At 55.4% G+C, this 26,781-nt stretch overlaps 4 protein-coding genes across 4 annotated transcripts; 2 read left to right on the top strand and 2 right to left on the bottom strand.

Annotated features, from left to right (window-relative positions):
- Positions 1-4,531: 4,531 nt before the first annotated feature.
- On the bottom strand, positions 4,532-10,244 carry cek1 (Serine/threonine-protein kinase cek1; the record flags this gene model as incomplete). Its single annotated transcript, XM_037326003.1, has 2 exons — positions 4,532-9,697; positions 9,756-10,244. 2 exons carry the CDS (start codon positions 10,242-10,244, stop codon positions 4,532-4,534), a joined length of 5,655 nt encoding a protein of 1,884 aa, XP_037175252.1.
- Positions 10,245-17,436: 7,192 nt separating this feature from the next.
- On the top strand, positions 17,437-18,624 carry CGCA056_v010757 (uncharacterized protein; the record flags this gene model as incomplete). Its single annotated transcript, XM_037326004.1, has 1 exon — positions 17,437-18,624. One exon carries the CDS (start codon positions 17,437-17,439, stop codon positions 18,622-18,624), a length of 1,188 nt encoding a protein of 395 aa, XP_037174863.1.
- A 1,500-nt stretch (positions 18,625-20,124) lies between these two features.
- LPAT5 (putative 1-acyl-sn-glycerol-3-phosphate acyltransferase 5) lies at positions 20,125-21,098 on the bottom strand (the record flags this gene model as incomplete). The annotated part of the gene is made up of 2 exons (XM_037326005.1): positions 20,125-20,543; positions 20,606-21,098. 2 exons carry the CDS (start codon positions 21,096-21,098, stop codon positions 20,125-20,127), a joined length of 912 nt encoding a protein of 303 aa, XP_037175259.1.
- Positions 21,099-25,663: 4,565 nt separating this feature from the next.
- Positions 25,664-26,638, top strand: pap1 (AP-1-like transcription factor; the record flags this gene model as incomplete). The annotated part of the gene is made up of 3 exons (XM_037326006.1): positions 25,664-25,931; positions 25,990-26,077; positions 26,146-26,638. 3 exons carry the CDS (start codon positions 25,664-25,666, stop codon positions 26,636-26,638), a joined length of 849 nt encoding a protein of 282 aa, XP_037175260.1.
- Positions 26,639-26,781: the final 143 nt, after the last annotated feature.

Below are 26,781 nucleotides of genomic sequence, written 5' to 3' on the forward strand. Positions count from 1 at the left end.
GGCCAACGGTTCTGTGATGTGCCGACTGGTCCCCTGTTCTGGATGTCTGGTGTTGGAGCTCTGGAGACTCGGCCGACTCGCAGTGTCGAATCTATTACCAGGTTGGGTGACCGAGGAGTCAGGCGGCTAGTCGTCAGAGATTGACAAAAGCAAGGTGATTTCCGAGAGATACAGGCGATAACAGTAAGTGAGATGTGTGTTAAGGCTTTGGGCTGGACAGAGACCAGAAAATCCCACCCGAATGGACGGGGGACATTGGAGCGATGGCGGTCCATGTGGATGTGGATGAGCGGCGGAAGAGTGAGAATGAGGAGGGTGTGGCACTCCGCCCACTTACACTCCACTGGGGGTTGGGCCGGGATCCATGACATGGCATGGGATGGCACTCAATGGCAAAAGGGCAAGAGGTAACGAGGATCACGAAGGGACCCTTTGGTTTTGTCTTGGTGCATGCTTGGCTTGGCTTCGCGGATGGACTCACGTCGGACGCGCGACTCCACATGGTAGTGTGATCAAGTGGACTAGAAGAGATCCAATCCAGGGCAGCTGGACCGGATGAGGTAGGAGGCGACACGACACCGTTGATGGCGCCCGGCAGCCAGTGAACGCCATAGCTCCAAAGGTTGACTCGGCGCGCCCTCCATGGACCGTCGACTGACACTATAGACGGACCGACCCCATCGGCACTCTCGCTGCGGCCGATGTTATGCTTTGACGGCTACAGAAAAAATCATAGATGCAGAGAAGGGGAAGATGGGGAAGAAAAAAAAAACAAAAAAAAAAAAGGATTAAAAAAAGATACAGGGACTAGCTGCGGTTAACCCGAAAACGGCGGGGGGCACTAGCTTTACGTCACCTGGTTGGCCTTGCTTGACTTGACCTGACTTGACTTTTGACTTGCACTTGCACGGGCAGGAACGACAGGCCACATCAACCTTAGGCAGGTAGGTGTCGATGTACAGATACCAGTTCAGGCACAGCATTGACGGTCTGTAAGCAATAGAAGCAAAGTATGAGGCAACCTGCATCTCTCACCCGCCTTAGTAACCGCAATGACATCGATTGCCATTTCCTAGACCGAAGCTCACTTCACCTCGCCAGCAACCAAGCAACCAAGCAACCAAGCAACCAACAAGGCAAGGCAGTCCCCGTCAACACTCCTCCTTCTTAGAAACCTCCCAGAATATGCCCAGGCCACCCCAGATGCTATAAGGCCTCTTCCCATCTCCAATCTCTCACAAACAATGGAATCCCATCCACGTCGCTCTCTCCGCCGGCCGAGGTCGACAGGTCGACAGGTTGACACGGTGCTCGTCGGAACTGTCCTCCTGGCTCGCCCCGCCAATTGCGGCTGCAGATAGAGACCGCCTTGCAGCAGAACATCCAAAAACAAAGGTGTCCTGCAGCAATGGTAGCTCGCCAAACAAGCCCAGCCGAGCGAGTCCAGTCCAGTGCCACTGGCATTGACATTGGTATTCGCATTGGCATTGGCTTTCCAATGGGTCTGGCCGCTTTGCCCCCTCCTCCTCCTCCTCCTCCTCCTCCTCCCTCTTTCCCTTCCCACCCCAGAAAAGTCGCCCTGCACGCGACGCACAGAGAAGGAAGAGAAGAAAAAAAAAAATGCCAGCTCCGGCCATCGAACCAATCAGCCCGTCGCCTCGTCGCCTCGTCGCCTCCGGCCGTCGTTCTTCACCTCCAAGTGCATTCTCTTCCCCATAGAAAAATGCAGACATGGCCCCGCTACTACCCACCCCTACACTAGCTCACCTAGGTATCCGTAGCTGCGCAAAGATCCACCTTGCTGCCACCGTGCCGCGCCCCTCACTCGCCAGGGCGAGCTTAAAGGAATTACGTCCTCATCACTGATCTCAGCCAAAAGCCGCCGAACCACCGAACGGGACAACGAAACAGAGCTGTCGCAGATCAGCCAATCACATTCCGTAAAACAAAAACGTGCCAGATCTATTGACTCCCAGCAAACCCGCACTTCCGGCATGGCCCATCGACCACTGAGCCCGTGTTGCATCAATTTTCCTCGTCGCAGAAACTCGCGCCGCCATCGTACGGGAATTCCTGCACCGTGAGGGAAAAATCCGACGTAACCCATGGCCGTTCCGCATACCAAGCCCATCGCCAAGAGTTGCGATTTCTGCTGCTAACCGCTGCCAGCAACTGCTCGCGTGCTCCTTTTCCTCATTTCGCCCGCCAAGCTGCCAAGCCTGACTGATTTTCCCAAGCCACGCACATTGGCAAAGCTTTTTTGAACGCATGCCCATTGCCGCCTGTACGAATAACCGACCGACCGATGGACCGAAAAACGGACGTCCTCTGCTGGCTATTGTTCTCTGTGTGCCATGCAATAACAATAAACGAGAGCCTCACTCACTGCCAGCAACTCTGAAATGACTTGAGCTCAAAACACGCAGAGCAGCAAAATAAACAATTCTTAAAAAAAAAAAAAAAAAAAAAAATTAACTCGGTCGGTATACGTACTTAGTAAGGCACATGAGGTAGACATGCGCTGTAGAAAACACAGACCAAGTGCTGCTGCTTATGGGATGAAAGTCACTCCTGAACCGATGGCTGCATGAACCGAACTTTACAAACCCTCAACACCACTACCATTGTGAATAGAGGGCCGCCAGCAGCAGCAGCAGCATCATACAACTCAGTCCCCGCCTCCCTCCTTGCTCTCCGCAAACTGCATCTGTATAGGCTTCTATTTTGGCCGCTGCATTCTGCCCTCTGCGTGTCGCCGCCACACCCCTCGTCTCGTCTGTTGTGTTGTCGTGCAGCCTGCCCTTCCTGCTCCCCCTCCTCCTACCCAATGAGTCGACATCCCTCTGGCCCGAACACCTTAACCGCCCTCCTCCCAATTGCACCTTCAACCCGGGTCGTTGGTCTTAGTCGTCCAGACATGTCACGAGGGTGGTGCCGGCCGCATTCCGCTAAAGCTTTTGTGAGTATTTGTGATATCTGACTCCTCTCCCTCTTTCTTTCCAAGACTGTCCTCCTCGAGAAATGGAACTGTCCTCTTTGCTGCGTCCTTCTCTTGCCCAGATCAACAAGAAGCTCTGTGAACCATCCGAATACAGACAGCTGAAACTCGGAAGAGAGCATGGTTACCACCAGTATCCGTATCCTGTCCCCTCACTCACCCTTCCCGCCGAGGCGCTGGCGCACGCCGAAGCGGAGGAGACGGACCGGACCACACTCGTCCGTGCTGTGTGCCTCTTTGCGCGCAGCCAACTCTGTTTTACTTCGGACGGCTAAACGTACTGCGGTACAGCCTTGGGATCATACGTATCTTGAATCGTTGGGGGGGGGGGGGGGGGGGGGGGCTAAGCAATTCCTCCCCCTCTGGCCACGCTGCTGCTTCTTCACCTCATCGCCAAGACATTCAACTCCAAGGTCTTCCCAACCTTGTCCGTATCCAACCCTCAATGGCAAACGTCTGAGTGTCATCCGTGACACGCTCAGCCACCCGTTCAATCATAATTGCCGTCATCGTTGTGGTAGAGCTGCTAGTCTACTTCTCACAGTGCTCGGAGACTTGACCTAGGAGAAATGCCAAGACTGCGTTTCGTCACCAATATCGTACGTCTGCTACTCCTTACCTAGAAGTCACCGGTCGCAAAACAGAGCCTCTATCGGCCAGTGATATAGAGTATACTCACTCCACGGAGCGCAAAAACAAAGTGCATGCAGTCTGATAATATCTGTATTCAGTCTTCTTTTTTGAGAGGGCTTTTGTTTTGATTCAGCCTTGACTCCCCCTACTTTTATGGCCGAACCGACCAAGAACAGTGACCCAAACGGAAGACAGGCGAAAAGAAAAATGAAACGGGTAAGCGAAGAAGCCTTCTCCTCTCTTTGGCACATTGGCGTCAAATTGAAATACTTTGGAGCCGAGCCGTCATTCCGTTCAGAGCCTGGTCGAGCGTCCATCGTCACGGAACGCAACTTGGCAGTGCCGCCTGGAAATCCCCTCCCGCCCAGACCATTTCGTAAACCGATGCAGTTGATAGGAGAAAGCCTAGATTGTATAGACACAGAACGAATATAAAAAAGGAAAATGAGAAAACAGTCCAGAGTGGTGGTGGTGCGTAGTGTTCGCCAAAGAATATCTGTGCAGACCAATGACGGTAGGCCTGCGAGGCAATGCAACTTCCTCACATACGTGCTGCATTGCAAACGGTAATACCAAAAAAAGAAAAAAGAAAAAGGAAACCCCTCCACCGTCGTTTGATTCCTCCTTCTCGGTCCCTTCTTCTCCGAGGACTTGAGAATTGCCTCCCCATTAAAACCGATGAACGCCAAAGCCATCCCGACCAGTTTCAACTCAAGGAAAAGATGCAGTCTGCGTGTCGCTGTTGTCCCCACGTAACGCCTCGCTGTCGGAAAACGATTGAGGAAAATGAAAAGGGGAAGAAAAAAAATGTTTCGAATTTGTTGGTTACTGCGTTGCCCGTTTGTCTTGGAGCTTCAACAGTGTATAAATGTGAGCGACCTTCTCCAGCGGTTGCCTTCTTCACTTGGTACCCAACAACCCGGCCCTATCCAAGGGTCGAGGTGTGGGCTCCTCGTCCGCTACGTCCTCTCGGTTTGTCGGCCTAGGTGTCTCGTCGACGTCGGGCACCAGGGTCTTGTCCTCGGAGCTAACTCCACTGTCAGGTGGCGTGCGGGTAGCGTTGTCTTGTAAAGCTTCGAAGGAAGGCATGTCCACTTCTTTCGAGGGTGTCACGACCTGGGTGATTGGCTCGGGTGTGCTTTCAGAGCCAATCGTAACGCTGTCGTGGCTGTCGGCCCGCATCATCTCGATACCCAGCTTGGAGCTAGGTAGCAGCGGCTTTCCTCGAAAGTGTTTTTCGCGACCCAGACCAAGCTCCTCGTCCTCGTCATCGGCCGAGTCGGTGCCCTCTGCGTGTCTCTTCTCCATGTGCTCCTTTCTGGCCTTCAGCTTCTCAACAGAATGCGGAGGTATCGCCATTCGGGTGTTTTCCAGCTGACCTGGCGCAGACTGTTGCGTCACGAGATGCGGCAAAGACTTTGGAGAGTTGCTCAGTTGCGTCATCTCATCCTCTCTAATGCCCAGCCCGCCTTCCTCCCAGTCTCCAGTTGCCTTCCTGCTGACAACTACAGGCACATCATCCGTAGATACCGACTCAGAGTCCCCAAACAGGCTAGAACTGATGGAGTCTTCGCGGCTAGACGTTATTACGCTGCTGCCGGGACGGCCTGCGAACATCGAGGAGCTTGAAGTTGGGCTATCGTCAGTTCGCGAGCTTGTTTGTCGCAGGCCGGATGGGATCGGATGAGGAAGAGACAAAGACATGGAATAGTTCATCCCAGGTGATTCTGGCTTCCACTGGCAAAGATTCTTAAGAACTTCCGTCAGCTTAGAGCTCGAGATAGGCTTCTCAATCAAAGAGTCGAAGTAGTGAGGAGCTTGAAGTTCCTTGAGGTATGCTGTGATGGCAACGATGGGCGTGTGAGAATTGGTGTTTTTAGTCTCCCGAATCATACGAGCCACATCCGCACCGTTGATCTGAGGCAACCTGTACTCCAGAAAGATGATGTCAAACTTGATTTCGCTCATGGCGTATCTCACGGCCTCAGAACCGTTCGCCACAGAAATGGTCCGGCAGCGTAATTTCTCCAGAAGCTTTTCCATGACCATGCGAGAGACGGGGTGATCTTCACAAATCAAGACGTCCAAGGGCCGGAACATTGGTCCTCCATCGAACGCAATCTGAGAGAGACGTCGGGAGCTTTGACGGCGACGTTGCACGCGGAGAAGGGCGTTGTGTTTGTCGCCCTCGTTGTCCGATGAGGATGGAGACATGTCGAATACTTGGCTGCGACGATTGCGGTGATGCGCCAATACTTCTGACGTGATTGGACTGCCTTCATTGGATTGTGATCCAACCGTCAATGACCTTGATCGACTGCTTGAAGCCTGTCGAGGCGTCGAGACCATCTTCTGCGGCGAAAGGGCGAGGGGCGGCGGCGGTGCAGCGCCCCGGCCCTTCACTGGAGACGCGGCCGCACTCGTAGCCGCCTTCTGCAAGCTTGGCGGAACCCGTGGTATGTCAAGGGAGGCCGGCTGATGCGGAGCGGTTGACTGTTGCGAAAGGTTTGACGAGTTGCTAGATGCCTTACGTCTACCCTCGCTTCCTTGGCCAGCCACAAAAGACACCAGAAGCGGCGAGGACGGCTGAGAGGCCCTGCTTGGAGAGGAGGCGGCGTGGCTCAGTCCAGAAGGTGATTGAGGCCGGTTCTTTGCATTCGAGATTGTTCTTTGGACCGGGTTCGCAAGAACAGGGCTACCCTCGAGGACCGGACCGGGCGATGTGACGCTACCGCCGGGGCTGATGACGGTCGGCTTGCTCTGAGATGCCAGTGCCTCCGCGCGAAGCTTCTGGATGACATCTTTGTTGGCTTTTTCAAGCACCGGAAGATTCTTGAAGGTGAAACTGCCGAAATCATCGGCAACGACAGGCTCGCTAAGCCGTCTACTCTTCAAGTCTCGGACGTGGGGAGGGATGTGGAGCGGCATAAGGTTGCGCTTGATGGAATTGACTTGGGACCGGACGCGGGACAGGGCATCGTGAGGTCGGTCGGGATAGTCCGAAGCCGTGCTCGAAACAGGGGGCGACATCTGGTCCTCCATCTCTTCAGCGAAGGATTGCAGGACGGCTCCGCGAGCATCAAAGTATTCGGTGTCTTCGGGGTGCTCAAGCTGAGGCACAAATTGAGCCTCGTCTTGGAGGAGAGTTTCCCAATTGATGCCGTCAAACCAGGAGTGGGCTCGGATTTCATCGCCACCCGACGGGAACTTATCCTCCCGGTTAGCGCCCAGCCGTGACTGCGGTTCCATGCACAACAGCTTGTTGATGAGGTCCTTGGCCTCCTCGGAAATAGGCTCGCACTCATTCTCATCCGGCCATTGAATCCTCCGAGCCAAGATGTTTTCAAAAACTTGCTCGGCTTCATCGGCATGGAAAGGAGGATATCCGTAGAGGAACTCGAACATGATGCAACCGACAGACCACCAATCGCTGGTTTCGTCTTGTTTCTCGCCCTTGATGGTCTCGGGCGCAAGGTAGTCGGGTGTGCCGACGAAGCGACGATTGGTGTCTTCCGGGTCGAAGAGGGCCATCGGGGGAGGCATCATTGAGGACTGCGGAGGAGTGCTCTTGCCCAGAAAGTCAACGCTGGACTGTGTGCTAGCGTGATGGAGCTGGGGCGGGTCAGGAGATGGATGTCCAGTGCCATCATTGCCCTCGTCGTGGGCCGGCTGCGGGTGGGAAGCTTGCGAGTTCGGATCCTGCTCGTTCAAAGAAAAGTTGTTGAGCATGCGGGTTAGGGTCTCACTGCCACCGCTGTCGCTACGGTGGCTGGAGACACGACGGGCCTCTGAGCCACCTAGAGCAAAGTATGAAGGCTGCCCAGTGCTGGATCCGGTGTCGGGTGTCATCTGCGGGGTCATGCTCGGGGAATGAGCGTGGCCGTGGAGGTCCAGCGAAGTAGATCGTGATGATGCCAAAGATGCCGAGCGAGCGAAAGGCCCCTGTTTGAGCAAGTCAGGCGTGGGATCTCCGTTTTGGCTGTCAAGAGCACGCTTCTGTCGGCCAACAAGACCCATGCGAGACAGTCCGAAATCAGTCAGCTTCAAGTGACCTTTCTGGTCGATAAGGAGGTTGTCGGGCTTCAGGTCGCGATGAATGATGCCTCGGCTGTGTAGATGTTCCACGCCAAGAACGACCTCGCCCAAGTACTTTTTAACCCAATCTTCTGGCAGACCTCCGAGGACCTTGATCAGGGATGCACAATCACCACCGTTGAGGTACTCCATCACAAGATACAGATAGTCCTTGCTCGAGAATGTCCAGTACAGTTTGGCAACGAATTCGCTTTGCCCCTGCCACATCATGATGGCGCGCTCAGCCTTCACATTTCCAACTTGGTTTTTCGCGACCATGTCTGCTTTCTTCAAAACTTTGATGGCGAAGTACTCGCCGGTCGATTTCTTCTTGGACAAGTAAACACTGCCAAAGGCACCTTTGCTGATCGGCTTGATGATCTCGAAATCCTTGATTGAAGGGGGTGCAGGCCGTGCCTGTGGCGGAGGCTGATGGGCTGTCATTCTTGGGGACGGAGGCCCTCTCATCACAAATTCGGACATGGCGGCTGACGACTGCCTGCGGTGATGGTTGATTGGCAGGTGAGCAGGGGAGCTGAACTCGCTAGTTGGCAACAGCGGAGAAGCTTCAGGAGAGGTGATACCATCCTGTGGGAAGGGGAAGTTTCTCGGCTTCATGATCCTGAGAGGAGACGACGGCTGGTTGTTGCGTGAAGGCGATTCTTGTCGTCGAGGTGACGATGTTCCAGGTAAGATGATACTCCGGCGATGATGCTGTCGAGCGCTGGCAGCGCGACGAAGGTCTCCAAATTCGGAAATCGGCGAGTCGGTCCGAGGCGGCTGTCTTGAGGCCACCGATGAAGATCTGATGCTTCCATCACTGTCCCCATTGTCGCTCTCGAACAGCAAGGATTCCCGCCTCGACTCACGGGCAGGCACAGCGGGGTTGATGCCTCCTAGGTTGGATCGCGGCGTCGGGCACTCCCTAGGGCTGCTCGAACGGGTGGATTCCACGAAGGAAGTCGGCCGCGGTCTCTCGAGACTGTCGGTTACACTGACATTCTGCAAGGCGGCAGCAAGAGAGGAGTTTTCGAATGATCCTTGGAAAAATAGTTCATCCTGGGCAGGATTAATTCCCTCCTCCTCCTCTTCGTCCTCAGTCGAGTCGCTAAGGCGCCCAGCGGCAATCCTTGCAGCTTTGCGCATGGCCTCATCAATACAGTCTTGGACGATGACAGCGAATTCAATTCTGATGCGCTCGGCGTATTCGATGATCTTGCGATGTCGGAACACGGCTTCGACTTTGGTTTTGGCAGCCTTCTCGGTGTCAGCGCACAGAAGTGCAAGGCCATGCTCCTGCTCCAACGTGTTTGTACTGGGTGATTGCCATTGCATGACCTGGGAAATTCGAGACTCGGACTGTGGTGATTGTGTCCTAATCTCGCCAGGGTTCTGAGACGAGGCCTCCTTGACTGCGGGAGTGCTGATTTCAATGGCCGTATCGCAAAGATCGAGCAACAATTCCACAATTCTTGCTTGGGGGCGTCTGATGGCAAAAGATCGAGCTCGGGAGTGACCAAAACCACCAGACCTTTCCCTCGACTGAGACACTGAGCTTCCAGGGGATGACGATGCCGACGGGGGAGGGCCAATGAGCATGCCCTTGTACTCTGCTGCGGGGAGTGTCAACTGATCTCCCGTCAGGGACCGGCTCTTTCTAGCCTCGAGAGCGTCGAGGACTTTGACGATCGAATGTCGGTGATCGGTCAAGCTGTCTTGAGCCATCTGTACATCCATCTCTGCCCGATGCTCTTGCAAACAAAGGTCAGTGTGCTTCTCGAACCACCATGGCGAGATCTGGCGCTCGCAGATACGACAAAGGACGGGCAGCGGTGGTGGATGATTCTCGGGATCGTCAACCCCGGACTCTGCCAGCTGCGTCAAGTAGCTAGCAAGGACCTCGGCACCAGAGCCAAGCGAGTCCACGATGACGGCGGGCAGGTCGATCTTGATTTCTCGGGGCGCAATGTACGGCCGGATCATCCACATCGTCTGGGACGCGAAGTCGTCAGCAGGACAGAAGCTCAAGCTGTCAGCAGAGTGTACTTACGTGGCTCTCTCCTCCCGACACTCCGTCGTAGACCATTATCCCCTGTGCTTCCAGGTCAATCGTAGCAGGCGCGCACTCTTCAGCATCGTCAGTTTCCAGTTCTGGGATGTCTTCCAGCGGAAGCAGCTTGGACAGCGGGCCCATGGCAACGGCGAAGCGCACTCGCTGACTCCGCGAATCATCCTTCTTCATAGACTCGACAGTATCAGCGAAGACAGTCTTGTTGTCGCTCACGATCAGATCGGCCATGGCGGATCCGTTGACCGACTCGGGTTGGGTGCCGATAACATCGGTCCATGACGGGCTAACCCATCGGATTGTACCGTCGAGGTTGAGGTCGACAATAACGTTCAAAGTCTGCTCGGCAGCTTCACGTAGTTCTTCTCGTTCTTCTCGAATGTCTTCGCTAAGGGTGCGTTCCATGGCGCCGGCTTGTGACCGGAGATTGGTCACGGCCGGGGGTGCCAGCATGGTGGGTTGAGGGTCCATGATTGGAAGTGGGTGGGCAGAATCCCCGATTGTGTCGATACCATTGGCCGATTAGAATCGTCTCGGCGAGCGAGTACTGTCTGAAAGGGTGTTGTTGCGAAATGTGGGCGAAAGAAGATGGAGGCTGCGGCGTGGTCGAGAATTGGATCAACTCGGCGACACCAAATAAGCCAGGTCGTCCGGCAAGGGGCCAAGGCTACAGACAAGCCAGACCACAAGACATGACGAGAATCGAAGCGGGCAGTCTCGGTGCGCGGGAAGCGAGAGAAAGCTCCAGTATTTGGCGATGCGCTGACCCAGGAGTTGCGAGGTTCAGTCGGGGGTGGGTGGCGGTGGACGAAGGTAGTCGGCGGCACCACCAAGCAGCGAGCGTTCGTTGGACAATCGAAAGCCAAGATGAAATTCGGAAATCGGAAAAGGAACGCTCGACGTCAAGACGTCGTATGGTGATGCAGCGCAGGGCCGGAGGTGTTGGCGGCTAGCTGACTACTCCTTCAACGTTTCGTGCCGGAAGGGGGTCAGGGCAGGAAAGAAGTTGGTCGACTCGACGTGACTGACGATGGAGAAGCGGAGGCGATGGGGGGAGCGAGAATCGCAGTTGACTTGTCCTAAGGGACAGAGCTCGCAGCGCAGTGCCGTTGGCCGTACGGAATACTGGGCCTTGTGTGTCGTTGTCGTCGTCGCCAAACAAAAAAAAACATGAGGGCAGAAGGAGAAAAAAAAAGTCAAGAGAAGAGCACACGCCAAAGTTCACGCCGCAGGGTGGCCCTTTGTGATGATGGTTGACAGTCACACTCATTGCCTACCCTGCTCGCTCCTCTTGTCTTGTCTTGCCTTGCCTTAGCACCTCCTGCCTAAGGTCAACGTCGGCAACAGCCCAGTCCAAGCCGAGCCCCGGCCCAGCAGAAAGCAGAGAGCAGCTCAGTTGGCAGTGGTCCCGTCGCGTCGCGGCCGACGGCACCTTACGGGCAGCCTGTAGTAGGTACCTTGCCTACCACCTCACTCCAAAGCAGGCACCACACCTGCCGCACCTCTGGCTGGCCTCTTGCCTGTGGAAGTTGTCAGGCCGTGGATGGTCGGATTAAGCGGGGAAGGGGCTCGGTCTGACCAATGGAGCCGGGATCTTCTGGGACAGACCCAGTAGCGATACATGCAACAGGCGCCATGTTTGTATGCGACACCACGTACCTCTACCCAAAGCAGTCTAGGCCTCTTTCCAGCTAGCGGACTCGCTAAAACACGAGCGAGGGAGTCGGGGAGTCGGGTGTGTGACTTTTTGGGTGGGAGCAAACCACCAAAGGACGATACAACCTAGGTAGTGCCAGTGCCAGTGCCAGTGCCAGGTAAAGAATCGAGGTCGTCGTGGGTGGGAAGGTTCGAGGCAGCAGGGGGAAGGGGCTCGCTCCTTCCCCGTCCCCCGTCCCGCCCGCCATCCACCTCGCTATCCACCTCACCTTCCACCGGGCATCTCACCTGAGTTGCCAGCATCTGCACAGCAAGAGCGCGGTGCAGCTGGCACCAGCCCGGCCCTCCTGAACTGTTGGAAGCAGCACCTCACCTGGGTACCTCACGCACCAGGGCACGCCTCACACATTGGACGGAGCGGAAAGGACTGGGCTGAGCTGGGCTGGTGCTGGCTGGTGCTGGCGGGGGCGCCGCCGCGAGGGGCCGCGCTGATGGACCACTCGGAGGTTTTCTCTCGTCCATCCGCTGGAAACAAATCAACAACTTCCACAGTATGGACACCTCAGCGCAAGTGTAACTTGAACCCACCGACATGCTTTCTAGAGTCTTATCATCGTTCACCTTTCCTCCTCTCGCTATGTCTCTCCTCTGAGGCCGATCCATCAGTCTATCTGCTTGCCTGTGTACACATGTTTCCTCCCCCTACCCCTCTCCTCTCTCCTCACCTCTCCTGTCCTCTGCTCTATCCATGGATGCCGCTTACAAACCAACGCATGGATCAATACAACCCGACATGTACTTCCATCGCACCTTAAGTTGGTCGTCAGGCAGGAGGCAGAGTGATAGCAGCTGGGGCCTGCCGACGGTGGAAGGCAGAAAAAGGTATAGGGACGGACGGACGGACGGATGGATGGGCAGCTTGAGAAAAAAGAAAGTAAGAAGCACAGGACGAAAATCACCGTCGCAACGGTCATGCAAGCAATCCGACATGCTTCAACGCATTGGACCCTTCTCCTCTCCTCTTCCACCTGCCATACCTTGCGCCTCGTGTCTCTCATCCCGTTTCCTTTGGAGCACTCTGATGATGCTGTGCAAAACAGAAGCCTTGCTACCTATGTACAAATAAGCCCCTTCTTCAGCACATGCCTTTACTCGTCTACGTTGTTTTGTTCTCTTCGGGGCCTTCCTTTCTTATCTCGTCCCCTTGTACGAGCTCCCCTGCGTCGTATGTAATTACCCTACCGGACCATCAAGGGAAAGGCTCTTTTGAACATTGTCTATTTTGACTTTGGCTTCTGACGCAGATATGAAGATAGAAGATTGTCCGGAACGTGTTTCCAGACCCAAGGGAGAGAGAACAGAAACGACAGCCCGAAGTTTGGCACCGGAATGGCCACATGGGAAAGTTTGCTCCCGTCTGTCTCCCTGGGCTCGGGCTGCGGGCTGGCTTGGTTAGTTTGCGTCTTAGATACAGGCCTGCCCGCACGCACGAGTATCGTCTTCATGAATGCTGGCCCTTCCGCTCCAGGGGTCCAAATGCCATCCCACAAACTCGCCTATCCCATCTTCGGTCTCGTGCATTTCAGTTCAGCCCACCGCCGCTCCCCTCCCCTCCGGCCCACCGACGCCGAAGCCGATGCGGATACAGACGGCCAGGTCGGGTTCTCAGCACACGCATCACTGTCCACAGTACGAATACCTGCAAACCGGACAATCAAGCGTTACGTACTCGCAACAGGGACCAATACCCTGGCATGATGATGCACCGCACGTCGGCCCCAAGCACTAAGATGCGTGCTAGGAGCTAGAGGTGGTACTGTCACTGGGGCTTCCCGCGCCAGCCCATGCCATAGTGGTAAGACACCATCACCTGGTCTCCCCATCCCAAGCCGCTCTCCTGCAACTTGGGCACGCTGCTTGTTGCTCACACCATCACGACGTTTCTGTGGCTTTGCTTTTATCCTATCGTCCCGCAGAGCAGCGTCTTCGTACGTGCTACTGACTGTTCACCGTTGCATTCGCGGCACTCCGGCACCTGTGCCTGTCGTGTTTGACCCCGCCGACCTCGATATCCTTTTGTTTTTCCCTCCGCGCTGAGCAGTCGAGCCGTTGGGGCACCGCTGCCGGCAACCAACATGTCACCGCTCTCATGCTTCTGGGGCTGCGAATCGGAGGGTGAAGGCCACAAAGATCGTCGATGGTCCATTCTGGGATGGGTCCCTTCGAGAATGCAAACGACTGGCATTTGACCCCTTGGGATTGCGTTGATCTACATCGAGCGTCCCTAGTCCGGGGTGTCTCAGGTAGAAGGCGAGTGCCAAAAAGATTGGACGCGCCTCCTAGCTGACTCTGCCCGGGACGGATGGAGTTCGGTGCCGGCAGTTTTAACGCTCCAGCAGATCTACTATGTAGACATGAATACCGCCTCACACTTACTGGGTAATCATGGATCAACAAGTGCAACCGTTTCTGCTAGCCTCTCGCTGCTCGGAAACATTGGAAACGTTCAAGGACGCGCATGTCATTGCCGCAATTTCCCTCTGTCTCGAGGTGCAACATACGTCAAATGGGTTTGCATAGCCGCAATCGATTGACGACCGCCTACTATCACAGGCGACAGCTTACTAGGGTGCTTGGTAGGATTCATTGTATCGCCCGTGGCCGCCGTGTTTGCCAACACCTTCCAAGCCGTCTGTCTGATCAATGTTCGCCTAGACAGAGAATTGTGGCCGCGAGTTTTGATGCGGATGGCATCCAAGAACAAGACCTGGCACAGCAACAGCAGTTCAGCAACCCTTTCGCGGCACCTGTTATGTAACGTGCCCCGGTCTGCATCTGCATCTCAGTCCTGTATATGCTCACCGGTACACGCACAAGACTCGGAGGTGAGTTGAGAGGTGTGTCATCTCTTTCTTACACACACACACACACACACACACACACATCCAAACAGCGTCATCAGCTTGGTCAGATGGATGTGCACAGTCGTCCCAAGTGCCGCAAAGAAGTCTAGGAAAAGAAAGAGGAAACGTAGCCAGCCGTCTGCGAGTACCTTATTCCCCAGCGTCTGGGGTGTCGTGGAACGAGTAAGCGGGAGGTCTGGAGACCGAGGACAGCGGCGATACGAAAGGCGAGTGTGCTCCGTCTGCCACTGCGGAAGCTAGACCACAAAATACTTATCAAATTGACACAAATGGGGATGGAAACCAGACAAGGGAGTTGGTAAGTGTCGAGGACGGTCTCAACTGTTCCATTTTTGGCCACGTTCAGTCGCGTCCAACGGCAGAGCACGCCAGATTTTGGCACCACCATCTCACGACGACGTCCATCCGGCGTGCACATCCACCGCCTCCGCCTCCGTCTCTTCTCACATCCACCTCCCGCCGACGTCGTCCACCGGGTTCGAACTGGGAAAAGTGCTATCGATGAAGCAGGCTGGGCAGGCTCAACCCCGAAATCTCCAAAACGCCCGCGCCAAGCGTTCTGCCCGCATGATGCTTGCCAATCCCGTCATCCCTAGCATCTTTACCCAATCGGCCGCAGGGTGGAGTGGGCAGTGTGGACATTGAACCACCTTCTCCCCCCCCCCCCCCCCCCCCAAAAAAAAAAAAAAATAAAAAAAAAAAATAAAAAAAATCGCCCTGCTTGATCTCTTTTCATCTCCCGTCCTGTACCTTGTCTCACTATTTACCCTTCGGCCTCCTCCCACTCGCTAATGTCACCGTCGCCCACCTGCCGTGCTCCCGGCGTCCATCACCTTCTTCCAGACTTTCCATCATCTTCATCTCGAGTATCCCTGCCATGATACCCTACTCTCCCAGATCGCTGGCTTTTCCGAAAGCCCCCTTGTCATTGAACCAGGAGCCTGCCTTTGAAAGGTTAGTCTACCTCATCCACGGGCTGGGGTAAACGGCGCCGAATCGAGATCCGTCCTTCGAAATGATCTTTCATCCACGCTGCCACGGCACACAAGGCACCATGAACGTGTTACTCACGCCCCGCGGGCCTGCGCCTCGCGAAACATTCGGGCTAGCCAATGGAGCCGCCATCTCTCTAGGCCACCGATCTTCTCAGTCGTCCCTTGTGTTGCCAACCGCACAGATTGCATTGATGACTGATCGAGGTTAGGTCCCATGCATGATCGACTACATTCCTGCTCAAGATCGACGCCTGGTGTAAACTGTTCGTCCCAAGCACAAAGTGGCTGTCTTTCTTCCTTCCCAAAAAGCCACGGCCGGGTCTCGGGTCACAGCTCCCCATCAAATGCTCGGAAGTGGGCCGGCGGCGGCACTCTCAGTCTCTGTCTCTCACACATCGAGACTTCCCACGCCTGTCATCTCAAACATGCCAGGAGCTCAGACTCTGAAAGATTCTGTCTGGAATTTAGCCGCCTCTTTGCGGCAACCCCAGACAACCTTAACGACTCATGTTACTGCATGTCTTTGCTGCATGTCTGCCTACGGACAGGCATCGTGCTGGTGGTTGGGAAATCTTCTCTGCCCCAGAGCCATCCTTGGCTTCTAACCCTGTGCCTCAATCCGGGCTCGGGTAAGTTCAAGGTCGTGCCGTGGCCACGGATCGCCGAGTCAACTGGACATTTTTGTTTGCAGGACCCTGCTCTCAAGGCTCTTTCCAAGGTCCTCCTCTATCCTTGGATGCCCATGTTGTCTGGCATTGAAGACGCCATTCAGACGGTATTCTCAACTAGAACTGAACTAGACCCAGATGTCTTGGTTCCACTTCGTTGCGATCTTCATGTTAGTCTAGCAGCTCTCCCCGCGTTCTCGATTTGCAGTTGCGGTGAGCCAGGTGATCGACAGCTGCCGTGGTTTAGAGAGGCCATCCAACTGGTGCAGACATAAGCAAGTGACCTGCGGGGTCCGACTCCCATCACTCAGTTCTGGCTACGGCAATTGAGTTTGTAGCCGTGATTAGTGCACTCTCCAAGGTTAGAGTACCATTCGAAGTCAGGATGGCTATCTTGGCATGGCAATAAGCCACGGGACGATCCCTTCAACTTGTATGCTACTCGCAACTTGACCTGGCGCAAATTCATCTAAGCCTCCATGCCTACAGTCAGTCTGATAAGATGCTGGCGTCGGCAGAGAAATGGCCTGCATTAACATCGTCGGCGATGCAGAACTGAAGCAGAGTATATTGTTAAGTTTTGTGCCCTTCGTCACAAGGCCAGGGGCAGCGTGCCATTGCCCTATCAATATCTGGGGGAGTCCGGATAGGGTGTGCCTCGACTGACGGCGCTGTTTGTCACTAGCCGCCGGTCTGAAGTCGGGACCGACGTCTCAGACGAAGGGCTGCCTCTTCTAGCCACAGCCCTCTGCGAACCACGCGAGGAAGTTGTGTCGTTTTACCTCTGAGACACGCTGCAAGTCTCGCAACGTTCATGTTCGACGTGGAAAATCACTTCGTTGGCGCCCCTTTGGGCGTTGAGTCCAATCAGAGCTCAGATAAGCCATGTGACGCCGGTTTCTCCGTGGTCCAACGTAGAACTTCGCGCTGGAATTGAGGGGTAAGGTTGTTGTTGAATGGCCATGTTTTGGTGGACCGAAACCGAGTGGCTCACTGCGACTCTTGTGTCGCGAACTTCCCATTCCAGCCCCCCGGCCCCAGTTTGCAACGTGTGGACTTGTCTGTTTCTGCAATGCGTGTCGCGAGAAGGAGGAACCAAAGACAACAAGTTACAAAAACGCGAGCGTCATGAGCCACCATTCCAGGTCGGAATTGTTCAACAACTATGGCGACGAGACAGACCGACACAAGAACTGCAAGTTGTAAGCAGGCAGAGATGGGACGGTTGTGTGGTGGGGCATCAGTTCACAACACTCTACCAAGTCCAAAAATTCGCATGGAGCACGGACAAATACTGCTGCTTTTGCACCGTTACCTAAGCCAAAAGACGCGTCTCGGGAGGAAAGACAAAAACAATACCCCAAGATTCGCAGACGCTTTGTTTCCAACGCTCTGAGTCGCTCGCCGCGAGCCGTCATCCATGTCATCGACAACGGCCGAAACGCCAATCGCCGGAGCTGCCGCTGCCGCTGCCGCCGAGGACGGAGGGGCCGGCGGCAGCCCGGCATCGCCGTCACAGTCGCAGCCGCAGTCGCCGGCCTCCGTCCGAGCCGTTCCGTCCGGCGTGACGGTGGTCTTCGCGGAGCGCAAAAGGACGGGGCGCATCGCCGGCGCCAAGTACAAAGCAGACGGCACCCCTTACAAACGCCCCGGCCCACCGCCCAAACCCATAGAGGAGCGCGCGCGCTATCAGGCCCGCGGGCCGCTGAAGTGCATGGAGAGGTCGTACACGGACCAGAAGCGCAGGGAGGTCGTCATGTTCCTGCAGAACCACAAGATCCGCGTGACGGATGAGAACGACATACGCGCGCGCAAGGGCTGGAACGGCGGCCGCGAGGACCAGCAGCCACCCGAGGAGCCCGGGTACCGGTGGCCGACCCTGAAGGAGACGTCCGACTGGTTCAAGGTCCCCGAGCGGACCGTCCACAGCTGGTGGAAGCGGCGGCAGAAGATCCTCGGGAACGCGCCGAAGAAGTTGACCAAGGCCGAGAAGAGACGGATGGCCGAGGAGGAAGAGAGGAGGCGGAAGGAGGCGGAGGAGCGGAGGGAGCAGTTGAGTGCGATTGGCTGGCCGACGGAGGCCTTGCCGGAGGTGATCCCCGGGTATGAGGGAGCCTGGCAGAGGGCGTCGGAGGATGTGCGGATGCAGATTCAGGGTCTACCGCAACCCGAGGTCGGCGAGATGAGTTCACGGGCAAGCGCGTGGAGCGTTGCAGCCGCAACGTTTTCTCAGGGTTTACCACCCGTCTCTCCAGCTCCGCGCGCTGTGCTGCCGGTTTCTCGGTCTCCCGCTCCGCGTGCGCCGCCACCAGTCTCCCAATCACCGGCTCCTCGTGTACTGCTGCCAGCTTCCCAACCTCCCGCTCCGCGAATGCTGCTGCCGGCTTCTCAATCTCCCGCGCCCCGTGTGCTTCTACCAGCACCTCCGGGGACTGGAAACATCTCGGCGGTAACAAGAACGCCAACCCCTACCACAGACGCCTCCGTGCCGTCTTCTACGACAGCAACGCCTGCAGCCATCAGAGAGACCACAGAGGAAAGAGAACAACTCAACATACCGGCGAGAGAGGCTATGGCTGCTTCTGCGGGTAGTACACCAGCTGCTTGAAGGCATTTAAGCCAAGAGGCTGAAAAGGAGAGTCGTTTGGCTCGCAGTTGAACGTTTACTGGCTGGTTAGGAAGCATGGAGTTAACTGTCGGAGGGGGAAAAGTGATTACCAGGAAGAAATCGGAAATCAGAAGCAATATTCTAATACATAATACAACACAAAAACCGGATGGGCTCGAGGCTCTCCCAAGATTCAAAGCCACGGAAGTTTTATCGAAATATCTCTCCCTGTGATGTACATGCCAAACTTGCGTGTGATATTCGATGAATGTGAAGGTATCCAGTCAGTAACTTCTACTTGGGCCTTTCGTTTATTATTTCACAATGTGTGCAGATCAAGTGTTTACAGAGGAAGTAGTACTACACGCCGAACACGACGCAGAATAGTCCAGCTGCGAGTAGACGAAGAAGCCAAAGTTCAAAATACAGGTAGCCTGTGAATCACGTCCGCCAACGACGCATAAACGGGCCGCGAATTCGGACTCGGGAGCAAAGCCCTGGCACTCGAACTTAGCGGATGGTTCTATTAGTTGCAATTGACATAAGTAATCACATACACTACTATACATGACGGGATGTACGGCTTTGTTCCCGTAATTATGCGTACTTGCTGGACCTGCCGCGATACAGCATCGGAAGACAGTTATCCCAACGCCTCATGTCGAGCGCCTGCCCCCAACTCCTTTCTCTGTGGTACTACGAGAACAAACTGATTCAGTAAGACTACGCCGTCATTTTGAGGCACCCCTTACAGTTGTGGCTCCGGCAGAAGTTGCCGTTCAGACGCCTGTCACAACCACTTTTCCTCATGCCGTTATCGATAGAAGTCGCCGGTAGAGGGTACAGTTTGATAGCATTCCGCCTTATTTAGCCCAGTTAGGTGCTCCCGGTCTCTTCACGGCGGATGACGAGATAATTGTCATCAAACCGCCATCATCACCTCAGTCTGACGTTTATTGGCGATCGCCTTGTTGGACGTAGCTCACTGTGAGACACGGGGACTCTTCCGTTTGGCCGCCCCCGTTCACTGGTGTGACTTGATGCTCTCCAACGGTTGGGCTATCCTGCAAGACATCTGGTCCATCAATGCCGCTGTGCCTAATACATTGGCAAATCACTTGGGCGACATCATGGCATTGGGCGCCTGCGGGTTGGGCTCGCGTCCGTCTTCTATGTGGCGCCAAGGTGTCAATAGATCACAGTGACTGAAAAGTCTGGGGACTGGCAAGCATTGCTTTGTTGGCTGAAAGCTCCCGTATGTCGACTACGTGCCAAACATGCACATGTGCGGTTTCGGTTTCATCGCCCAGCTGGCCTTGATTTTGGGAATAGATCTCATTTTATTAGGTGGTCGTCTGGGGTAAGAACCTCTCGTAATCGACCGACTGACTCATTATGATCTCGACAGACTTGATACTGCCGCATTGCGGTGCGCTCATCGCCCAAAGAGTTGGGCATGGGCAGCGAAGAGTTAACTACGCGTGGCTTCTTCAGATAGCCTCATGCCGTAGACGCCCACTCAGCCTTCTTCACGTCCAGCCACTCCCCCTTTTCAACCCAAACATTCTCAAGCCACTTGGCCAGTTTCTCATCATCTGTCGGCAGAGTCTCAAGCGGAAACCTTCGCACATGAACGTGAAATTTGTATCCAAGCCTCGAGCTGAGTCCGGGGACGCTCAAGGTGTCCCACATAGTCGGTGCAGCGTGAAACTCGCCTCCCCTCTGGTACGCAATTGTGATATCGTACACTGCCTTGACATGAGAGGCCTTTCTGAGATGCTGCACGGTGGTGATGAAGCCTTTGGTTCTTGGGTAGAGGAGATGCATCGGCTGCGGACGCCCCGACTCCTTGCACCAGACGATTGACTGCTCGTACTTCTTCTTTGTGAAGCGGGTGGCCTCGCTGAAGCTGATGAGCCCTGCACTAGGTCAATTGCCATCTTCACAGTCTCGGGATGGGCCCTCGCCAGCAGCTACTCACAAGTCGGCCACTGCCTATTAACGATGCCCGAGAAGGCTCTATCAAGTTCATGCCTGTCCTTGGCCCAGTTGCGGCTCACCATGGGCATGCCCATCGCCCACAACCCCCAGCCCAGGAACGGGACGATCCGCAACTGAATCTTGGCAAAGTAGCGACACCGACCGAGCATCCCGGCCTTGATGGCCAAGGCCTGGATCATGTAAAAGTCTGCCCATCCGACGTGGTTGGCGACCACGACGGCCGACTCTCCGCGTGGAATAGCATCACCGGAGAAGGTGATGTTTGCGCCGTTGAAACGCTCAAAAATGATCTGGATCCAGTACCACACGGTCTCGGCGATCCTCGAAGACGAGTTGTAGACGAAGTCTGGAAAGAACCATTTAAACGGCAGCTGGAGGGAAATGGCGGTGTCGGCCAGCAGCAGCCAGAGCACCCACGGCGCCAAGATTGCGGCTCCCCGGAAGTGAGTGATCATATTACCGTTGCCGGCCATGACGATGACAGACGTGTGGATAACCAACCCGTCGTCAAGGCTCAAGTCGAAAGCGACAGCGAAAGCGAAGCGAAACAATCCAATTCGCTACGGTAGGGGCACGTTCTGGTACCTTCAACTCTGAATATCTGTTCGCAAGTCGCAACTTTTGGGCAGTAAAAGTCTCCGCCAAAAAAAAAAAAAGTAAGCAATAAAGTTGTTGACTATGTCCTGGTCGTACTATGCGACGGACAGTAGCGGGAGCAAAAGAGACGACGGTTCGAAGCGCGGCTGAGTGATCTACCTACCCACTGGCCTTTCCCCCCCAGGGGTACCTCGCCCTGGGATGGGAATGTTTCGAAAGGGAGCCGCGTGCGCGTGACTTTCCGCGCCAGTTCTTGGAGAGGGCGTTTTGGAACAAGCTTAGGGCAGTGGGTAGTGAGTGTGATCCGGGGTTCAACTCGTCTCAGAGATGTGCGCGCCTCTCCCGTCGCTCGGTCGTTGAGGCAAGCACAAGCTACCGCCGTATTCCCTGTCTGCTTTGATCGACAAGGAATCTTTTAAGCTCTCGTTCTAGGCGATCATGGGCTGAGGATATTCCATTCGAAAGACTGATTGCGACTGGGAGATGCACAGAAGACTCGGGGGAAAAGGAAACATAATACCGCAATGGCTCGTTCTCGACTAGCAGAATCGCCGGTCCCGCCGGGATTCCCAAGTGGGATACGGTATGACGGCATAGACTTTTTGGGCGAGAGAACCGTCGTCCGTCTTTGGAGCCGATGAACGGCACGTTGAACTTTGTTTCTTAATAATGGCGACGAGGATCAGTGGCCCCTCCAGAATCCCCCAATTGTGGAACCAGGGGTTTCCATCCCGCGGAGTGCTTGCTGATCACATGGGCCGAGTCGAGCATTCGTGCCTGGTATGGAAATTGGAAGATGCAGTCCAGCCAGAAGCCAGGGGTGAGACGTCAAAGTGCCAGCGGACCGTGATCCGACAGATGCACGACGTGTGCCGACATGGACTTGACAATGACAGGACAGCGACACACGGACTGGTGCTCATGTGTCAAAAGAGTTGGCGGCAGAAATGTCAAAATAGCAACACCCAGGAAGTCGGCCGAGTTCGCATTATTGAAGTAGGAGGTTGAGATAAGGGACTCTTGGCTTTTCTCAAGCTCGTCCGATGTTGATGCAGCAGCCATTGGGTTTTGGCCATGGTCACTTGAGCCGTACCGAGGCTTAATATCCGTACGAATACTGCGGAAGGAACTTGGGCAAGGTATCCGTACATAGGTACGTGCTGATGCTGCATGGGGTATGGCATGCCGTGGCCCGGGTTCTGGTGGTCGCTTAAGAGATATTCCTGCGAGATTTCGAGATTCGTATACCCGCGTCGGTCGGGTCTCTGATCTTGGCTCTCTCTCTCTCTCTCTCGACTACGCGCATGGCCGCAGGCAAGATTGGGCTGGGATTCAGCTCGTCAAGCAGGCCGTCGCAGGCTGCCGGGATCTCATGCTGTTGGGGAGGTGATTTGAGAGGTTGAGCCAGTCATGGGGTTCTTGTTACGGGCGTATGAAGGCGTTGGATATTGGTCCCAAGGCATCACCGAGTCTCAGGGCTGTCGTGGCCATCTTACCTAGGCAGACCTATGTCTTGACCTGCCTGGCTGGCCTTCTCGAGTCGACCTCGACCTGACCTGACCTGAACAGAGCCGACAACCTCGGAGCTCACCCCGACGCGACGAGACGGTCGGGTGTTTGCTGTTTCCTGGCAGCGGGCGTTGCGTTGTTTCCAACAGCTCTGCAGGGTCCGGAGCTGTGGGCGACCACCCTGAGTCAAGCAAGTCACCCTAAGTAGGTGCTCCGTACTAAGGTAAGGTAGGTATGGAAGCCCTTTGAAAGGCTTGTGGGGACCAGCCGCTGCTCCCGAAGAAACAGAGCGGCCACCAGGATCGAATCCAGGATGCTTCCCGCGTACCTATGGACGGACACACGCAGCACACCTAGGTAGGTACGGAATAAGGCACCTACCTACTTCAGTGCCCTGCCCTGACCCGACCTCACCCTGTGCCTGTACCTGCGAATGGGAACCCCTCCATTGCTCGCCCCGCCTGAACTAAATGGAAGCTGGCCCGGCGCGCGTTTTGTCAAAGGGCAGAAGCTACCTAGGTAGGTAGCTTCATGTTGCTGCTAGTCAAGCTTCTTCTTCTTCTCCTGGCCGCGATTCGATAAAGTATCGTAGTTGAGATGTCTGCTTCGATCGGGCCTCCCCCTCTACTAAGGCACCTTGGATACCTAGACATGGAAAGGAAGCTCGGAAATCTTGAGACTTTTTTGACTTTGTCCGAATCTCATGCGGATTCAAGCTCGATGCTGCAGCTGCTCCCTACTCTAGGTACTGCATTACGAATACATTCCCATACCCCCCTCCCCTCTTGACTCCCTCCTCACAAAGTAAGGTAAGGTACCTGAGGTAGCTGTAGATGAGCTCTCTAAATAATAGAGCAAGAATTCCCGCTGCGGCTTTTTACCGCCTTTTCTGACCAACACAATAAATTTCCTCTCCCTCTCTGCTCTCTGCTCTCACTCACCTACCATCCCATTCGGGCCTGCATGCTGAACGTGGTGGACCGGTACGGATACACCGCACCTGGCCCTGAGTTGACCGCTGGGCGGACGCAGCAGTTGGAGTCCAAGTCAGGGTCGAGACCAACGCCTCATCCACGGCCTGCGCCTTTCGAGCGAACCCCGCCGCCACCATAGCCTAGCAGAGAGCCAAGCAGAGCCCAGTACCGGCGCCAGACATAAATACAAATCACTCTGGCGTCTTCTTCGTGCCTCTGTCGACTCAAAGGGCCACGGGAGTTACAGACCATCTCAGTAGCCCTACGCTTTACCCGGTGGCCAGATCGATACCTTAGGCTTGCCGCCGCTCCGCCCCGACATATCTATCTCTCTCAGCTACGTACGTCTGTCTACATCTACATCTACAAACCAAACCCTGGGTAGGGTACGGTACATCGCGCAGATTTGCGCTTCGTTGCATTGCGTGGTTGCTGCGTGGGAACGCCGATGATCCCGAAAAAGCAACGACCTGGGAGCCCTTGTCACCGCAGCCAGGCCAGACCAGCAGCAAGGAAGACGACCGACTAACAAATCAACCTCTGCTCTGCTCTGCTCTGCTCTGCTCTGCTCTGCTCTGCTCTGATCAGTTCTGTTTCCAGCCAGTACCTTGGCCCAGCCTACCGAAGGGACAGGCGGAATCCGCTCCTTGATCGAATTTCAACGAGTCGCATACGGAAATCGATCAAAGCCACCCTTTCGTAGTTCGCATTCCTCGCCTCCTCCTAGCGGACTGGATTCAACTTGATCCGAACGGCGGCCTGCTTCTGCCTCTGCTTCTGCTCCAGCTGCTGCTGAAACCCCGCGTTTCTTTCCAACTGCCTGCCCGCTGCCCGTCCTTTTGCGGCTTCTTATCGTCCATACCCGACTCGACTCGACTCGACTCGACTCGACTGCCGGGCTGGCTGTCTGTCATCCTGTTCGCCCACCCTCCCGCTGCTGCTCTCCGCTTCCGCCATATTTGTCTTAGAAGAGCGGCGGTAGCGCCTGTTCTCGTCATCTCGATTCGCGACAGCATTAGCCACCACGCACACCTTGCCTTACGCACCTGCACCTGCACCTGAAAACCACCACACGGCCACAGCAAAAGCTCAGAAGCGAAAAAGGGTTATCTCGCCCCCGTCTCTTCGGTTTGCTGTCGGGTCTCCCTCTGTCTCTGGCTGCTGCTCCGCTTCCGCCGTCATCCGTTCTCTACCTCGTCTTCATCGCCTCAGCTTTCCCTATCTACCTACTCCCACGACACACCCATCTCACACACACACACACTCTCTCTCTCTCTCCGCCATTCCTCCAACCCCTCTTCCCCAACCGAAAAAGTCCATCATTAGGCGGGCAGCTCAAAAAAAGGGGAGCTTCGCTGCAACCATCCCCAGACCTAGATCAAGACGCACGACATCGTCTTCGTCTGGAGTGTGTCAAACAAATCTAAAACAGGGCGCACCAGTCTTCCCTACATGACCCCGACTCTTAGCCTGCCCACGCCCTGCTCATCCCCCTCACCGCGCCGCATTGTATCCTCAGACAGCTCGGACGCCAGAATTGGGTTTCAAGTGCGGGAACAATTTCTTTCCAAATAACCATAATCGCGGTCCGGCAAACAGCGAGCGCATGATACAGGCCTCTGAATCTGGACGGCTCAATCCTCTCCCATTACACATCTCCCCCTTGCTGTGACGGCTCGCAGTCGCCGTCGTCCAACAGCCACGCATTGCCAGACGAATCGGGAGTCTGTCCGCCGCGCATCCAATCTTCCAAGGTAAGCCCTTCAGTCCATCCATCCGGTTCCTTTTCTGTCATCACTGCGAGCTGCGCCTCGAGCCGGGCGCACCTATTTGAAAAAGAGCCCACTCCCGCCATAAAATCGGGCCTAGTACCGCGCAAGACACCCTCATGACGACATGAGTCGCAGCTGTTCTTCTTAAACGTGGTCGCTTGACGGCGACGCTTCTTGAACGACAAAATGACTGACTTGGGCAACATAGCTGCTTATCGCTCCCCGCCGAACCCTTCGTCGTCTCCAGCACGCAAGCAGTCGTCTGGCTCGCTATACGAGAGGGCAGCGATGGCTTCCTCCTTGTCGCCTGACCAGTACGGGAAGGCGCCGCAACAACTGCCGTACAGCGGTGGCTCCGGTAACGGTGGTGGTGGTTCCGATCAGGAGAAGGGGCCCCTGAGCTCTTTGAACCTCGGTTTTCTCAAATCCTTGACGGAAAAGAGGACGACACGTGGTAGGATACCTCAAGATCAGGTGCCAGCGGTCCAGAATCTAACAATCGGGCCTTGTAGATGGCAATCCGCCCAAGAGGAGAGGGCCGAAGCCCGATAGCAAGCCGGCTCTGACCAGGAGACAAGAACTGAACCGCCAAGCGCAACGGTAAGCTACGATTGCCTCGATAAGCAATCATCACGGGACCGCATCAGTTACTGACAGTGCGATGACAGCACGCATCGTGAGAGAAAAGAGCTCTATATCAAGGCTCTGGAAGACGAAGTGCTGAGACTAAAAGAGATCTTCAGCAATATTTCGCAAGACAAGGACAAAGTGGCCGAGGAGAACAGACAACTAAAGCAAATCCTGGCCCAAAACGGCATCCCTCTCTCGCACTACGGCGACGACATGATTAGCAACCCCAGCGCAGGGTACACGTCCAGCGCCAGTGTGTCTGGCCACAGCTACGGCCAAAACGCGTACACGCCGCCGATGACATCCACGACAGCGCCATCGGTGTCGCCCTCGTCTCACGGTCCGTCTCACTCCCACTCCCACGGTCCGCCCCCTCCCCTTCCTCAGATGATGGGCGGTCAGCAGCTGCAAACCATGCAGGAGCAGAATTCTGGCAGAAATGTGGACTTTGAGCAAGCGGGCATTGACTTCGTCTTAACGTACGATAACCACCACCCCTCGAAGGCATACCTATCACCTCCCCCGCAGTAAAAAGAAGCCGTTGTTCATGCCACCAATTCTGGTCACCGCCGGGAGTCGCGTGGTGTGAGCGATGATTATCGAAGACAAAAAAACACAGTTACGGAAGGGCTTGCTAACGAGTGCGATTTTATCGAGGGTATGTACAGTCTCGA

The sequence above is a fragment of the Colletotrichum aenigma genome, assembly GCF_013390185.1.
Source record: "Colletotrichum aenigma strain Cg56 chromosome Unknown KSG_Cg56_contig07, whole genome shotgun sequence".
In the NCBI taxonomy this organism is placed as follows: Eukaryota; Fungi; Ascomycota; class Sordariomycetes; order Glomerellales; family Glomerellaceae; genus Colletotrichum; species Colletotrichum aenigma.